This window comes from Labeo rohita, chromosome 7, assembly GCF_022985175.1.
Source record: "Labeo rohita strain BAU-BD-2019 chromosome 7, IGBB_LRoh.1.0, whole genome shotgun sequence".
NCBI classification, from domain to species: domain Eukaryota; kingdom Metazoa; phylum Chordata; class Actinopteri; order Cypriniformes; family Cyprinidae; genus Labeo; species Labeo rohita.
Window position 1 is genome coordinate 18,024,964 of NC_066875.1, and position 18,644 is coordinate 18,043,607.

Consider the following 18,644-nt stretch of genomic DNA (forward strand, 5'->3'; position numbering starts at 1 on the left):
TAGTGGAGTGGCCACTTACCCTACGACTTGAGAGAATGTCAGAGAAATTTTTCCAACCAAACACTCCACTTTGCAGGATAATGTCACCGCTCTGTCCAGTACTTTGCCCACTTAGGACCAATAACTTATGTCCTGCTAAGTCACAGAGAAGGGTTCTGAACTAGAAAAGAAAGAGAATGCATTTACTGTTATATTTGACAGTAAAACAATAACTGGATGTCTGGATAAAAAAAGAATTTAACATTGGCTTATTTATAACTACCTCTATAGCAATATTCTCCTCAGAAGGATTCACCAACACAACAGTCTCAAGAACATCACTCTTGTATTGCAAAAGTCTCTGTCCTAAAAAAAACAGAAGTTAAAAAACACTGAATTGCGTTAAAATTGTAGAAAAATCTGCATATTCATTTCATATTTCTCATCTTATTGGTATATGGCATATTTACTGACAAGATTTCGTTAAAGCATTTTATACTGAGAAAGCTTGCACCCTACTGGGATGATGCAATCACTGCCTTCATGCATTTCATTACTGTTTATTCACTATTCTTTGTCTCTTCCTGCTGCCGTGCAAGAATACACTAATCCTGTGAAAGCCGTCTTCTCAATTCCATGCAATCAAAACAATATTGCAAAGCTCCTGCAAGCAAATCTATTGGCTGTTGCCATGGGGACAGTGAGCTGGCGATTGCCGCCAGCCGCGTTACACTGACCCAGTCTTGGTGCTGCGCGACGCATTGCAGCATTTCTGAAAGGCTGAAAAAATCCTCTCTCTAGCTGAAAATGTAAATCCAGCATTGCACAGTTGAAACATACATACAAGTTCATTATTAGGCTATAAGCATAAATCTCACAATGGCTGTTTAATCGTCACTGCTTTTGATCTTTCTATAGGATATTTATAGGGTCATTCTCACAGCATTGAGAAAGGAACAAGGGCGTTTGGGCTTAAATAGCACACAGATGATTTGACTAGGCTTCTCACACACTCTCAGTAGTGTAATGTACATAACATGTAAACATATGATGAGCTTGAAAAAAGCTATTATAAATTTACATTTTAAAGTATGGCATATCTGGACAAGCTAACACACACACACAAAAAAGATATATTTTAAATGTAAAACTTAAAAGTTAAAAACTCTGTCCTGGATGGTAGCACAGGACTACAAATAGTCCTAACCTGGTTTAACCTTCAGACTCTTTTAACAGCATCATTTCACTTTGAATGTTTATATGAAAGCGGAAACCTTTTAGAGGATTGTAGCTTGTTATATTTAACTCCAAATAATTTTGATCCTTTATATGCTAGGCTGAGTTTTGACCTTCCAGTCATCTGACATCATTAAGACATCTTTTCCTACACAACTAACAAGATGCATTGGGACAGCTGTCAACATGACCTTCAGATGTGCTTTCACTTTGAGATGGAGAACAGATAAGGTTATGAGCAGCTAAATCAGGCTCTGTGTGCTCCAAGGTCTCCGGTGACATTGAGCATACACACGCCTTCACCTTACTATCACTCTAAAATAAGAAAAATGCATTTGTAAATTCTACTGTAGTTCATATCAGATGAAAGAATTTGGATGTGGAAGTGCATTGTGCATGTATAAGAAAATTATTCAAAAGACTTTTCTTAGATGCATGGATCTAATGTATACTGCAAGTGTAATGGTCCACTATTACAGTAGATGCCACAGACAAAAAAAAATCCATATTTTCCTATACATAGTCATCTGCTATGTATGTACTGTAGCACTAGGACCCAGCTAACTACTGATGATTGTGCATCTGAAAACATGCTGAAGCAATCTACCCATTAAACTCCTCATTCTTAGTCATTTTGTTGTGGATCAAACCATTAAATGTAGCACTTCACACAAACAGTTAACCAGTCTGGGTTATTCTGTGAGTTAATAGCTTGAGTCCAATATAGTCAAATAATCAGGTCACTGAACATATGCTCTGCTTATTAGGATCTGGATGATATGACAGAAAATACAGACTGCCCATAGTTAACAAGCAAAAATACATCAAATATTATTTTAGAACAACATATATCCATAAGTGATGTTTATGCACTCAAATCATGTAGACAGTAACAGTAATATTTAGCAGCTTAACAGATGGTTTCCAAAATTAGCTAATTCACTATCACTCAACTGAGAATGTAAAACACTGATAAATGGGGTCAGATGTATTTTACACTTGCTAAGACTAATTTGGTAAATGTCAATTTTAGATTTAATAGCATTCCAGATCTCCTTTTGTGCATTTTAAGCTTCACAAGCAATCTTGGCTTTTAGGATTAAATGATAAACAAGAGATCCAGGCGACTGACATAAATGCTTTTGGTGGAAACAAATTAGTGTGACTGACTGACTTCCTCACAGTTTTAACTTCTCATTTACTCTCAATACTTGCTTTTGAACTCACTTTGTCTCCAAATTCTTTATTTCAAAATCTCGCATTGGCTAATTTTGGAACAGGGACACATGCCTTTGTTTAAAAAGATTGTTATTTCAAAGTAGATATGGCTGCATGAGCGACATCTGAGGTCTAATTTAGTTTGGCCACCAGATAAAACTTGATCCTGACAGCTGAAACTATACTTGCAATTCTGGATCTTCACTCATCAGGAAGATGAAGTGTAAATGTGATTGTCTCACGGCTAACTTTTTCAACACATCATTATAACTAAAGAGAATTAAAGGTTTTTACATTTAAAACATTTTCAGCTGTTAACCACTAAATTTCTGTATGAAATAAGTATTACATTTGTTGAGCCAATGTTATTTCATTTTATCTTTGCCTCGTCCTTGATCACTATTCAGCTGCTTCTGAATCACACTGTGTGTGATATGAAGAGACTGGGAGACAAGAGAGGAGGTGTGTAACACTTTTTAAACAGTTATCTAGGGATAGTGATTCAATAAGCAGCTGTAATCTTATTACAGCCACCTAATCATATCCATACCAGTGAAATTCTGACCACTACAGGTGTCCTACCCGTGCCTTTGAAACCACAGCAACAAGTTCATGCCAGTCAAATTACTTGTTAACAAGCGGGGAGATGGAGTCTCCTTATAGCAAAGAAAGACAAGTGCTGAACTCTCATTCATATGTATGTGCTCTTGCAGTGTAATGGAGCCCATTATGTTGTAAACAGCTGGGGCCAGTGAATGAGGAATATGAGTTGAGTTTATACAAATGGCTCATTTAAATGCAATAAATGAGGGATAAATTGTACAAAGCACAGAGGGGCACTGGCCCTAAAGTGCCCATTTTGAAAATTATTTGTTACATGCAGCTTCAATGGACCATTTAAAAATGATAGAGAAATAATTTGCATCCATAATCGCTTTTGAGGATTAACAACCAGGGACAATAACATCGCCTCTGCTTTTGGTCCTGCCTTGCTCTTTAAACAAAATAGGTTACACAGGTGTAAAAGAGCCAGGAAAGAACACACAAATACTCATTTGGAACTGAGACAGGGTGGTGCTGAAGCAAAATCCCTCTCACCTCCTATCAATAACGCTGACCTCAGCAAAGCAAATGGCTGTTCGTTCTTTAGAACAATCCGTGACACACAGTAGCAGATGTATTTCAATCACTGCCATTCTAAACACAAGTAGCACTTAATAGACTCAGCTCAGCTGAAATGTTATGAACATAAAATAAAAAAGATGAATACTGAAGGCAACATTTGCATAATCCTATCACATGACAAATATCTGACAGCTCAACCAAAAATAAATATTCTGTCATCTTGTTGTTGCAAACTGTTATGACTTGCTTTTTTTGGTGAAACAAAAAGATTACATTTTCCCAGAGATGATTTGTTCTACTCAGTGACATTCTGTCAAACACCTCCTTACGTGTTTCACATTCATTCGTATTTTAAAAAGTAAATCATGACTGAATTTTCATGAACTATCCCTTTAAGACGCAATTATTTACTACATGTAAACAGCACAGTACATCACCCTGTTTCTGTTTCACAGAGATATCTAATTAACTAATCTACGAGATTTATGGCTGGCCTGTGGAATCTACGCACATTTTTTTCACCTCACGGTGACGCGGTTCATCCCATAATAATCAGAAACACAGTTAGGATCTGGGTCAGGGTAAAATACTGTGTTCCCAACAAAATAACCAGCGATTTCTATCAATCATTCAGTTATGAAAAATATTAACGACAGTTCTGTGATAAAAATGTAGAGGCTCATGAAAATACAGAAAACAAAATCTAGCAAAAGTGAGCAAGAAAGTCATAAATAAACTTGTTTTTCCTCACGCATATTTCTAATTCAAAATCCTCTGGTTTATGTTGTTGAAGATGTTTGCTTATCGACATCTTTGATTCCTTGTACAGTGCGATCATTTACATTTATTCACTGTCATTGACGGCATAATTAAACATGGTTAAACATAAAACAGCTTGTTTTTCCGACCTTTAGATGAATAAACCTGCAGACAAATCCGTTAACAAACCAGAACCGATACAGACCGTGAAGCGGAAGGCTGATATCATACCAGAAAAGCAATACCGCACCTTTCATGAATGAACAACCTCGATCAGAGACACAGATATTTGAACCAAATGCCAATAATCAAACATTTGAAGAATTATATTACAGATTAGACCTACCGTTGCTGATGCTGAGCTGTGCGTATCGTGCGTCGGGAACGCGCACACAGACACGCGAGTGCGCGAGAGGGAGTGGGTGTGGCCTATGAGCCTGTATTCACATACATAGTACCAATGAAGATGACTCTTGAAGAATGAGAAATGTTATGTGATTTTAGTCTACATTTCCGTGTCAGTTATTGCGACGTTGAACATATAAGCCATTTGTAAAAAAAGATGGATTGTAAACAGGTAAAGGTGGCTCAATTTGCTAGTAACAGTTATAAAATGGGGTTTGAGGTCTGAGTTCGAGGAAGCATTTCAAGGTGTTCCACTTAACCTGAGTTCACCCTAGTTTCACATCTAATGGACTAATTTATTATTTTTTAAATATTTTACACCAGGAAATACAGTGGCCAGATTAGCACAAACAGCAATTTGCGTATTTGAGTACCCTGAAGAACATAAAATGCTTTCTTTCTTTCTATATTTTTATATTAAAGCAGCACTATGCATTTATAAAGAGGCCGAGCAATAACACCAAATAATAGTAATAATACACTTTAAAAAATGCTGGGTGAAATATGGATAAACTCAGCAACTAGGTTGTTTTGACCCAGCATTTGGGTTAAATGTGTAACCAAACCTTCTGGGTAGTTTTATTTATCTGAACTGTTAAAAAAATCTGAGATACATAATTACTAGAGACATCAGCAATAATCAAAAGGCGAACATTTATTAATTAGCTATTTAAAAACATGTGTATTATTTAATTATTATTTATTCAACTTACTAATAAATGTTCATTTATTGAACATATGTTCTTTTCCAATCTATTTTGGTTCATTTTTAGCAAGAAATGTAGTCATTTTTAAGCAATCATTGAAAACTACCCAGAAGGTTGGGTCAAAACGACCCAGTCACTGGGTTTGTCCATATTTTACCCAGCACTGGGTTGTTTTTAACCCATCATTTTTGAGAGTGTTATAATAATAATAATATATTCTGAGGTTTTGGTCAACCTGCAGATTACAAAACATGGTTCTAATCTCTCTTTAATCTGGCTGGAGTTTAAAATTTAAACTTAAATATTTTTTTTCGTATTATCTAATAACTCACTTTCAATATTTTAAAAACCAGTTCTTCAACATATCTAGGATATATAAACAAACCTTGTGACTATCTGACAGAACTGAAAAGCAAAAATTTCCACTTAACACTATAATATTAACTTGGGTAATGTAAAATAGTTTGACATACTATAATAGCTCAACATGAACAGAACCAATTGTATATCTTTCAGCTAGACTAGGTCTTGTAATGGTCAAAATGACAAGGATGGGCCATTTAGCAGTTTACGTACAGCTGATCCCAGACCGACAGCTGCGGGGCAAGACTGCCAAAATCTGACCCATTAACTGCACTCCATCAGCATTCTCTCGCAGACAGTCTGCCGGACTCTGACCACCTCTTTGACAGTGAGCCAGTGCAAAATTGTGTTTACAGTAAGAGGGTGACAATGCTGTCAGATCCAGAGATTAAAACTAACAAAACAAAAAGATTATTTACACTACATTAAAAACTAAAACAAAATTAGATATGAGGAAAATGATGATTTATCTCTTCCACTGGAAAAATGGTTTTAATTGAGGGAGTGTGTTTTTAATAGCCGGAGGCGATGAATGCATCTAGCTGCTACTGAGAGGGTTTGCATTTGTTAAATCAAATTTAAATTGATGCTATTACAAGATTATAAATAGACACTTCCAGACATATCCTAAGCAACTGTTCAAAGCAGCAGTCTGGCTGCCGCGCCCTTACAGCTAGACAGCCTGTATCCAACTCTTGAATTATCTCAGTTATTTCATCCTTTCAATACAGTCCCATGATAACAGCTTGCTCTTACTAAATGTTAATGCATTAGCACATTACCGCAGATTTAAAGCCTCTTCTGCAGAATTTTTGTAAGAGAAAAATGTAGACGGCAAACGTCCTTCTGCAAGCAATTCAGATGGTCAGAATTCTTTTCAGACACTATTCTTATGCTCTAGACCCTAACAGTAGGAAACAGTGCTTTTGCTTACTACAACAATAACCCCCCGCGTTTCCTAAGACTTTTGCTTCAGAGTGTGGGCGTGGGCTCAGGTTTCACTGTGGTTTGTGTGTGGTGCAAGATCCAGCCCTGCAATCAATGTCACCATCAAGCAGACCGGAGTCGCCTGAGCAGCATGCTGACGCGTGGTGTTCATGTGCAGACTGCAGGGGTATAAAAGAGCACAATCAATAACCCATCCTGAATTATTAATCAACGCTTGAAAACACACCGGACCCTTGTAAAAGCCCTCTCTGCTTCTGCTTCACAAGTGAAGGGATTTATTATCTTATATGCTTTAATGTCTAAGACAAGGTTTGCATTTCCTGTGCTAACGTTAAGGTGCGATAATCACAAGTCAACACTTCACTTAACAGCTCAAGTTTCAGCGCAGTCTGTGAAAATCAGTTCCGTGTTCAGTGTTGTAGATCTCCAAAATTAGATTTTTCAGTAACAAATATGTTACTTAGACACATGTTGCTAGCATCCAAAGTCCAATTTTATGAATTCATAATAAAATTATGTATGCATATAACTGTTGCTGGGGTGGTACCATTTCAGTGGAAACTAATAAGCACTTTTTAGATACCAACATGTACTTTTTATGTACTATTTTCTAACTTTAAAGTAGTAATACCTTTAATGTACTAATACAGTGTTCAATTTAGGGGTACAAAAATCTCCCTTTTAGCTTTTGTATCTTAGGATACCATCTCATTCTGTGTGAAACACCAGCATGCTGGTTAGGTATGTTTTGAAACAAGGAAGTTGGTTTAAGCTGGGTATGAGCTGGTCTTGAGCAGGTGTTGCTTATAACCAACTAAGGACCAGCTCAAACCAGCTCAAACCAACTTCCTTGTTTCAAAACATACCTAACCAGCATATGTTGGCTTCTATCAACAGGGCAGAGACAGCTTTGTACCTTTCTTCTCAGAGTATCACTCTAAGAAGAAAGCTATTAAAAAACAAACATTGCTAGAATACATTTTACAAGAACATACACTAAAAAATGCTGGGTTATTTTTTTAACCCAAATGCTGGGTTCAGCCTGCTGGGCCATTGTATTTTTTTGTTTGTTTGATTGTTTGTTTTTACCCAGGAACTGGGTAGTTTTTCTGTAACTAAGCTGCTGAGTCATTTTTAATGCTGGGTTATTTTTTTCTACCCAACCACTGGGTTGAGCCTGCCTCCGACAAACAACCCAGCTGCTGAGTTACAGTCGTGGGATTTTTGCATCCTCTAAAGAAGAGATCAGTCTTTTGCGCTGCCGATTTGGTGCACTTCTTTAGCAAAATAAAGGTTCGAATACGTTTTATTTGATTTATAAAGTCTTTACTGAGCTGTAAATTATATTATTTTACGCAAGGACAAAGACAAGATGTCAGTCAGCTGCATCAGCAGCGGTCGTTTCGCATGATGGAAACGCCTTTTCCATAATGTAAACTGATTTTATTCATTAGAATACTACATTTAATTGAATTTGATGTTAAAATATTTTCTCTAATCTCAGTAGTGTTTGTTTATGGGCAGGTTATGGAGTCAGTGGCGGTCTAAGTTTGCAGTTGCCCCTGCGAACAGCAGCCCGTCACCGGCTTATATTTCGCAGACGCACCGGTATGAGAATTAACTCTGTTTTTAATGGTACACTTTAAAAAATGCTGGGTAAAAAATATTAAAAATAACCCAATAAAATTACCCAACTAGCTGAACCCAGCATTTGGGTTAAAAAAAATAGCCCATCATTTTTAGAGTGCAGAAAAACTACCCAGCACTTGGGTAAAAATATTAAAAACAACCCAATTAAATGACCCAGCATGCTGAACCCAGCATTTTTTTAGAGTGTATGTAACTATGCTGTATTCACCCAAATAAATTCAGTTGGTCTTACTTTTTTGTTCATGGGTAATTTTAAGCCCATTTTTAAGCCAGCAATACAATAATTTTAAACAACAGTTGACTTAAATAAAACAACCCAGCATGTTGGATAAGTACATTTAACTCAACCAGCTGGGTCGCAGTATCCCAGCATGTGTTCTGTCCAATATTTACCCAGCACTGGGTTGCCAAATAACCCAAATTTGGTTATATGTAACCCAGCATTTTTTAGAGTGTACAATTTCAGTCTTTCTATTACAAAATTATCATGTTCAATTTAATGTGCTTGTCATTTCTTTGTAATTAATTGTAAAAATTACTAGCAGTTTCTCAATGAAAACTGCTTCCACATCTTTTTTTGTTATGGAAAAATGATGGTATAAATAGCTCGAACTAATTGCATTTAAGCTCACATATTATATAACAAGATTAAATCCTCATAAACAAATGTAAAAGCTATTGAATTAGAATACAGCGTCTCCTCGTCTTACTCTCAGTGCAGAGGGGGTTGCAGTTGCACCTCTGATAGACTCATCGTTCATTTTCTCTCCACCCTGTCAATTTCCTCTGGTTATTGACTTAATTATGTTCTGAGCATCACATAGGAGCTCATGCAATTAAGTCCCAACTGCATATTTGGAGGCTTTTATGACCAAACCTGCTACACATAAGGGCTATTACAGCAGCGAGCTGTGGTCGCAGTCATTAACGTGCGGCATGTTGCTGAAAAATCAAAATGAATTGAACAATGCCCGAGACAGCTGGGGCCATGGTGACCATTCCAGCCTCCTCCCTGCTGTCTCTAGGGAGGTAAAGGGATCTGTAATGATTGTTCAAGGACCCATCCATCTGTGTCGGTTGTAAAATCCCCAGCTGAAGTTTCAAGAGGCAACTACTCATAAGGGAATAGCAACACATATGGGAGGTCCATAATACCCTTTCATCATATTATTTCAGAATCAATACAGCAATTTTATATATTTTCTATATACATATATATATATATAAAATAATTTCTAACAATGTACATTGCATTTTTTTTCATTTACTTAATACATCAGTCTAAAGAAATCCCTGACCTCTATTCACTTGTCCTGGAGTTTATTCAGTTGACATGTTGCCAGAGGATCCTTTCATGTCTCATCTCTTGCACTTTTCCTCTTGAGACAGAGGTCATATGGGAATTCAGCAGCAGCGCTTAGAAGCACAAATCTTGCTCTCCTGCACAGAACTTGCAGGCTTTCTTTTCAAAACGAATGCAATCAATATAATAAAAATGGCCTCACACAGTGGCCTCACTGTTGCTACAAGACCCGCTCCATACTGCTCTGTATAGCTATGAAATGGCAGTCTAATGAAATAGCAAATAAATATGATTGGTTATATATTAAAATATCCAGCATATTTGTGTTCAAATATTTAATATCATTCTAAAATTTGTGTAAAATTTATGGTAAAAACTGCCATAATTTTACCAGAAAAAATACGGTAGAAACATTTTAGGTTTTACAGATTTAACTTAAATTTAGATTTAAAAAACATATTTCATTAACTGATATAATGTTAAAGGGGTCACAACATGAGATATCAAATTTGCCTTGATCTTGCGACATGTAAGAAGTCTTTGTACCATTAAAACATCCTCCAAGTTTCATACCTTAAACTTATTATAAACATTATAAACAAAGCTTTTATTTAATCAACCTCCAAAAATGGCTCATTTGGATCCGAGGTGCAAGGTGACATCAAGCGAGCACTGCCGTTTGCATAAACACCACCTCCAAAGCAAGACACATTTGGTTTAAACAGCTTGTTCGCGTCTTTGTACAGATATCAGAAGAATCCCAGCATAAGGAACAAGTTGATAGTTTATTTTTAATGGCATTCCGGAACGTGTCTGTGGATTGTTTGGACTTCGGAGCATGTTGTTTTGTAAACAATGCATAGTATCATATAGAGTTCACAAAGAAACAATCGTTGAAAGATGAAGTGGTACTAGATCTGACTGCAGCTGCATCACAAACTGTAAGTGAATGGTTTCATAATGCTTTGTCTGGAAATGTTCATGTTGTCAAAACACTTACATGCAATACCAAGTGGGTGTTGATACTATTTCTTATGCAATGACATTAGCCAATCATAACAGTAGCCACCAAAAGCAGGTGGTGATAAGAAAGTCACATGATGAACCAAAGTTCATCACAAGCAGATTTTCCACAAGCTGAGAAAGAAAATACTAATATACAAACAGAAGGCATGCTTTGTCATACACACAAATACTAAACACCATCATGGTAACACACATGATACAGAAATAATACAATAAACATTAATTTACCAATATTAGATGTAACATGCAACTCTAATGAAGAGAACCAGTTAAAAAAAAAAACTAAGTAGAAACAGTTATTTAAACGAAAAAACATCAAATGTGAAATGTAACAGAGAACACTAGGAATGTCAATTTACATTTTTTCACTGTAAATTATACATTCTTTTCACTTTCAAAAACTGTTTTTTACCATGAAATTACATGAAATGTTGATTACAGTTACTTGCCGTATATAGTAAGGGAAATTACCATTATTTAATAGGTTTTTATTAGATTAATACTTACAATTAAGTATATGCAATAATACAGCTTTTAATAATGCATTTTTACAGCTTTTTACTGTTAAACTCATGGTCATTTTATATTATGGCTTTATTATTATTATTATTATTAAAGTATGACTGGTTATATATTAAATCATCTGACATATTTTATTCATACGTTTAATATAGGGTAAGGTACTTCCTACAAATAATTAAATAAACAAATACTGTGGATTTATTATTATGAGATAGATAGACAGATAGACAGATAGATAGATAGATAGATAGATAGATAGATAGATAATATCTAGCATATTTTTATTTACACTATATATATATATATACATATATATTGTCAGTGTTTTGGACCTGTGTTTCCTTGTTTTATCTCTGTCTTAGTTCCTGTTTTCCTTTTTTTGGTCATGTTTCCTGTTCTTGTTTAGTTAATTGATTATTCTGCTCACCTGTGTTTGTAATTATCCTGCGTTTATTAGTTCCTGTCTGTTCCTTTGTTCTTTGTCCGGTGTACCTTGTCACTACGTTACTCCTATGATTGTGTGTTTGCTTTATCATCTGTGTTGGAATTTACCCTGTGTTTGGTAAATAAAGACTGTTCAAGTGAATTTGAGACTCCTGCGTTCTCCCTGCAACAACGATCTGTGACATATATATAGTCAAAACTGCTCTTATTCGTGTGCTTACAATAAATAGATAGATAAATAATATCTAGCATATTTTTATTCATATATATATATATATATATATATATATATAGATAGATATTCCATCCTACAAGCAAAAGAACAATGTCAAAACTGCTCTTATTCATGTGCTTAAACCCTTGCATTAACTAAAAGTCATTCGGTTTTGTGCTCTGACATTTACAAGCAGTCAGCCATGATGACACTGCACTCAGGTCCTAATCAGTATTCTGAGCACAGCTACAGGAGTGGCAGAGCAGCTGTACTGAGCATGCCCAGTCCTCATCCATCATCTTCCACTGCTGGCTAAAACAATGAAAGTGATTTCTGTACAGAACAGAGCAGCAGTGACTGCCACCTGTCAGAGAGCAAGGTGAAGTGGAGGAAGCCACTCTGTGTGCTGTGAGAAGAGGGAGTTGCTCCCCAGCTCTCATTGCACAAAAGGCTGTATTCACAGTATTGCCTGTCAGTTCCAATCTCAAACAAGAGTCTGTAAACAAATCAATCTGCAGATATGGGTGACAGGTGTCAGGATATGGACTAGTACATCTCCCACTGGCACATAATAAAAACATTGTCATGTTTTTTTTAAGAATATGGGCATTATGATAAGCTGCATGTACGGAATAATGGAACGTACAGAAGAAATAAAACACTGTGTGGGTGCAGCAGTGTTTCATTATTATTCTTGTCAAGCATCTGGGAAGGGCATGCTTTTATGGTTTGTGAGATATCCAGTGTGAAATATCCACCTTGTAACCTAATAATCAATACCGGAGTCCATTATTGACTGAAGTCCATTTCGTGACTAAGCATCGAATGATACTAAACAACACTAGCAGAAAAATCCTCAGCTTACAGAGACAAAGACGTTGCTGTCAGAAAAGGCAGGCTCAGTGAAATAACAAAGAGATTCTTATATTCAAGATCCTCTGAGCTGAAAAAAAGCAGCAGCTTTTTGCCTGCAAGCCAGAATTAGAGGTAATAGTAGTGGACAGGAGTTCACAGTGGGGCCAGTTCACTTCTAGACTAGGTCAAACTCTGATACTGAATGAATGCAGGGACTCTATTCAAGAAATTGACTGAATCACTGATGAATAAGACAGGTTTACTAAAAACTACCTTCAGCTTACCACAATGTATACCCAATGAAAGCTTTCAAAAGAATATTTCTCTGTTGTAGTTGCTACCTGATATCATGACGAAAACGTACCTGAAGTTTTTCACAAGATGGAAATACGTACCAATAAGTACAGAACACTAGAGGCGGTAAAACAGCGAGCACTTATTTGTTTTTGTACACATTTATGATTACAGCTCCATATGTATTGCTTTCTGAACATAACAAGCTTGTTCACCCTGGTGAAAAAAAACAGCATATGCTGGTAGGTATGTTTTGATGCTGGGATGCTGGTTAGGTAGGTTTTGATGCTGGTTTAAGCTGGTCCTTTGCTGGTTTTTGCTGGTCATGTTGCTGGTCAAGGACCAACATGAACCAGCAAAGGACCAGCATAAACCAGCTAAGGACCAGCTTAAACCAGCATCAAAACCTAACTAACCAGCATCCCAGCATCAAAACATACCTACCAGCATATGCTGGTTTTTTCACCAGGGCAGTAGCTCAGCCAGCACGGAATTGGACTTTGGATGCGGAATGCTTGGATACATATCCCGTGAAAAACATGACTCAAAATGAACGAGCAGAAAGATGAGAGATCAAAAAACAAGCTAAAATGGCATGCTTAGTTGCGATTGGGTTTTTACGTCACAATCGCTTTTGTTCATACTATCAGGTAGGTTTAGGTGTAGTGCAGATGGTACGTTATTTTAAAACGTCAGAGCATTAGAGTCATAGCGCCACTCAACGGACATTTCAGTCAGAACTACATTGACACATATAAAATCAACACAAAAAATGTACCATATCTACGTTCATCTGTTCCAGGGGAAAATAATCGAACATTCTTTTAGCACCACCCATTGGACATTTAATATTGAATAGGCTATGTCACGAAACGTACAAAGCGGTACATATTTCGCGTATTGCGAAAAAAGTTCCCACAGGTACGTTTTCGTCATGAGTTTAGGTTGCGTACTTAAGTGTGGTTTTCTTTCAAAAGGTAACAAACTGCTTTAAATAATCTGTTTCATTTTTAATTCAGATTAAAGTATAATAAATAAAACAGTTAAAGGGATAGTTACCCCAAAAACGAAAATTCTGTCATTAATTACTTACCCTTGTGTCTTTCAAACCCGTAAGATCTTCGTTCATCTTCAGAACACAAATTAAGATATTTTTGATGAAATCTGAGAGCTTTCTGACCCTGTATAGACAGCAACACAACTGACACATTCAAGACTCAGAAAGGTAGTAAAGAGATTGTTAAAATAGTCCATGTGACATCAGTGGTTCAACTGTAATTTTATGAAGCTACAAGAGTACTTTGTGTGCAAAGAAAACAAAAATAAAGACTTTATTCAACGATCTCTTCACTTCTTATCAATGTCTTTACTACCTTTCAGTGCCTTGAACGTGGTAGTTGTGTTGCTGTCTATGCAGGGTCAGAAAGCTCTCGGATTTCATCAAAAATATCTGAATTTGTGTTCTGAAGATGAACGAAGGTCATACAGGAACTATCCTTTTAATAATGTGGAAAAAATGACCTGATATGTTTAGCCTGTCAGTAATGACAGATTAAATAAACCGCATTGTTTATGCTATTTCTCAGTGCTGATATAACTAAAAATATTTGTTCATTTAAATAATAAATAAACAAAAATAAAAATATAAGATGAATAACTTTAACTTAAATTTAAAGAATCTTATTATCTGTATGTCAAACTTGTAGCAACAGTGATTGTCCTCTAATGGCCAAGTTCAAACTGCAGTTGGATCCACAAAGTTTCCTTGGTCCCAGATGCTGTTTGAACCTTGTCTTTTGAGGTTGCTGGACTATAGAGATCAGTGGATTGGCACTTTGCTGGCTCTCTACAAAGTCTGCCCTTGAGAGTGAGAAAAAGCCTCACTGGCTTCAAAGCATTTTTGTGCCTCAGTGATGGTGGAGCATTATATCATTTTATCTGTCCTGCCCTTATTCAGAGAGCTAATTGCATCTTTCACTTGAGTTCACACAGCAGAAAAGCATTTGCCCTCACAGAGCTTGGGGAAATCATTAAAACAATGGCTTGTCTTAACAATAACTTAATAATTGCCCACTGTTCATAGAGGTTTTTCTTACATATACATATAGTATAGATACTATTATATCTGTCATTTTTTAAAAGATTAAGTTATTTTAGTTCATCAGGTTAAACTAAATAATAAAAATGATTGCTTTGGTTAATAAAATAAAATAATTCCAAAACATTTTTTACCCAGATTATGTGGCATTTAAATCTCAGCATGGTGCAGAAAGGGTTAAAACATCCCACCGGCAAGCACTTTGATCTATAACACCCATAAACCCATTATAGACTCCACTATACACTGATAGGGTCTCACGTGGACTGCTTCTCTACTGAATAGACAGAGGTGGAGGAAATCATTTGGAAGATATATTATATAAGATATTATCAATACTCTTATCCACTGGTAAAGAACAGTAGAGAAGGGACTGTTGATTAATTCATGCAGCGATAGATAGGGAGTCAGCAGTCACATATGAGGAACCATATGGCACAAGGCAGGCTAACAGAGAATTTAGATTGAAGCCATGATGTACAACACCACAGAATGAAGAGATTAAGAAAGACAAGAAAAATAGGAGAAGGAGTGAGGAGTGATAGAGTGACCATGCAGTGGATGCAATCTTGTGTATGCAAGTATGTGTGTGTGTGAGCGTGTGGGCACTGGTATGCAGAGGAAGTAAATTTAGATTTAATGCTTTATCCTCTTTAGCTTCATATCTGCTGATGGTTGCAATGTGCAGCATAGCATGTTGTTATCAGCTGTGCTGCTCAGAAATGCCAACACTTTAGATACAAATAGAGCAGAAAATAGTGAATGTTATGTTCTTTATAACAGATCAAATAATGTTAAGTTTGTACAGTATGTGTATGTGTGTGCGTTAAAGAAAAAGTTCAAAGGTGAAAATTTGCTTAAAATGTACTTACTATCAGGCCATCCAAGATGCAGATGAGTTTGTTTCTTCATTGAAACAAATTTATATAAATTTAGCATTACATCACTTGTGAAATCCAGTGAAAATCCTGTTTTGGACTGTTTTTGCTTGTAAACAATGCTTGGCCTGTGTGTATTTCTCATATAAGCAACAGTTAAAGGTTAAAAATGGCATTTATGGATTGATTGATTCAAACATGCATTTTTTTTGCTTCACAATACATTAACTGACTGGTTTACTTGTGGATTATTGTGATGTTTTATTAGCTGTTTGGACTCTTCTGACGGCACCAATTCACTGCAAAGGCTCTGTTGGTGAGCAAGAGATGTAATACTAAATTTCTCCAAATCTGTTCTGATGAAGAAACACTCATCCAGTGTTGGGCATGTTACTTTTAAAAAGTAATTAGTTACTAGCTACTTCTCACAAATAGCAACTGAGTTAGTGACTGAGTTACATCATTATAAAAGTAACTAATTAAGTAACTGTTACTTTTTGTAGTCAAATAACTTGGATGCCCTCAATATTAAACATATTAAATGAATGAAATGTAAATGAAATTAATTATTTTTTTTGTTTACTCACCAGACTAATACTAAATATCTGATATACTAGTATACAGTGGTGTATAAAGTACACCTTAAAGCCATACTTAAGAAAAAGTACAGATATCTTACCAGACAATGACTTCGGTAGAGGCTGAAGTCACCGTTTAAAGTATCTCTTGAGTAAAAGTTTTAAAGTATGTGATATTTATTGTACTTAAGTACAAAAAGTATTTTTTTTAACTTAAACATACTTAAGTATTCAAATTAAAAGTACAAGTACAAGTAAATGCAAAATAGAAAAGAAGCAAATAAATATATATATATATATGAAATGTTCATTCACAGCTTGAGTAGCAAAATTGTGTTCAGTTTTAACTCTTTCTACTTCCATGTTGTATTTTTGGATAAGAATAAAAAGCACCTCATCTGGTACTTAGTGTACTTCATTCGGACATAAGAAAACATTTCTGGAATCTGCATCCGAAATAGCATTTGGATATATTTACACAGTTTAATGTATCTCAGAGGGGACATGGATGCATTTAAACAGCAGTTACAGATGCATAAATAGGCATAAGTTTTTGTTTTAACATAAAACATTGAACACTGATATTTGAAATAATTTAAGACATGAAAAATAGTCGAAATGTGAAATTAAAACCGCCAGAAGGTGGCAGCTAGTGACTGTTAATGAGTGAGTAATTGAGATTTAACCGATTCATTCAAACGGCGGATTCATTCAGGAACAAAGCATTTGACTGTGTTGATGAGGGAATCACTGAATCATTTTTATCAACCGATTCGTTCAAAAAGCGGATTCATTCAATAAGTGAACATCATCCATTGCTCAGAGACGCAAAACAGTGCTGTGATCTTTGTTTGGAACTAGTTTTGCTTATCTCAAGTCACTTATTGCTATACTGAACTTGTATAAAATAATTATTAATGTGTTATCATGCTGATATCTGCAGAAAAATTGCATTCTTTGTGTGATATAGATTATGTTGACTATATTAAATTATATAGATATAAAGAGCATACAGAAGCATTTTTGCTGCCTACAATTTAGAATGCCTGGAATTTTTCACAGTTTTTTTTTTAAATATTTAAAAGTTCACTTAGCATCAGTCAGTCAAGCAATATAATATGACATTATGATAATTTAGATAACAAAACTACTACGAATTTTACTACTAATAACAATATAAAACGCTCTAAGGATTAATGAGCTGCTGGGTTCATGAATATTAATCACACTGTCTGTGTTCGCTCAAACTGATTTGCTGAAATCAAAACAGGGGCGATAGTAGGTGAGCGCCAGCCAATAAGATTGCTGTTTGTGCATTAGTTCTGCCTACTACTAGAGAAACCGGCAGTTCTTAAAAGCTGAAGAATTCTAAAGGAACTCCATTATTTTGAGAGGAAAATACAGCGAAGAATATTTTTTTCATGTAGTGCGTCATTCTGCATGGTATGTAAGTCTCTCTCGCTCTGTATCTTTCTTTGTGTGTGTGTGAGACAAAGCGATGGCTAGTCGTGTGCCTTAATTCACACTAGAGTTTACGGTTCATCAAATACAGGTACGCTGCAGCTCCATTCAGATAAACTGAAAAATTAATATAATAAATTATAGTAATGCTGCATTTTATTGTTAGTAACGGTAACATAGTTTTAATGGGGGGAAAAATAACGCCGTTAGTAACACCTTTATTTATAACACCGTTATTCCCATCACTGCACTCATCTATGTTTTATATGGCCTGAGGGTGAGTAAATTGTGAGCAACTTTAATTTTTGAGTGAATTGTTCCTTTAACTACACACTAAAAAAATATTTTTTATATTATGTAACTCAAGTACTACTGATTTAAAATCCCAGGAGCGTCACTCTATTCCAGATAGGCTTTCAGTCTGTGTGTTGCCAGGCAACATGCAAAGCTTGATGCTTTCGTTTCTTACGAAACAATATTCATTGGCAGAGAAGAGATATACAAACTAACTTGTGATGTGCTGATCTAAATCTTGCTTAATTATGAATTATAAACATCCATGAAGCACAAGAACAGATGAC

General features: G+C 35.7%; 1 protein-coding gene across 4 annotated transcripts in view; it reads right to left on the reverse strand.

Moving 5' to 3' along the window:
- map1aa (microtubule-associated protein 1Aa) overlaps positions 1-18,644 on the reverse strand; it is a 31,995-nt gene that overhangs the window by 10,792 nt on the left and 2,559 nt on the right. For 3 of the 4 annotated variants that reach the window (XM_051115170.1, XM_051115169.1, XM_051115168.1), the window contains exons 3-4: positions 263-345; positions 20-160 (exon numbers count right to left, since the gene is read on the reverse strand). In XM_051115170.1, the coding sequence (XP_050971127.1) occupies positions 20-160; positions 263-345 (224 nt within the window). Of the gene's footprint in view, positions 1-19; positions 161-262; positions 346-4,663; positions 4,751-18,644 lie in introns of those variants that run through there. The other variant, XM_051115171.1, reaches the window with a different exon arrangement.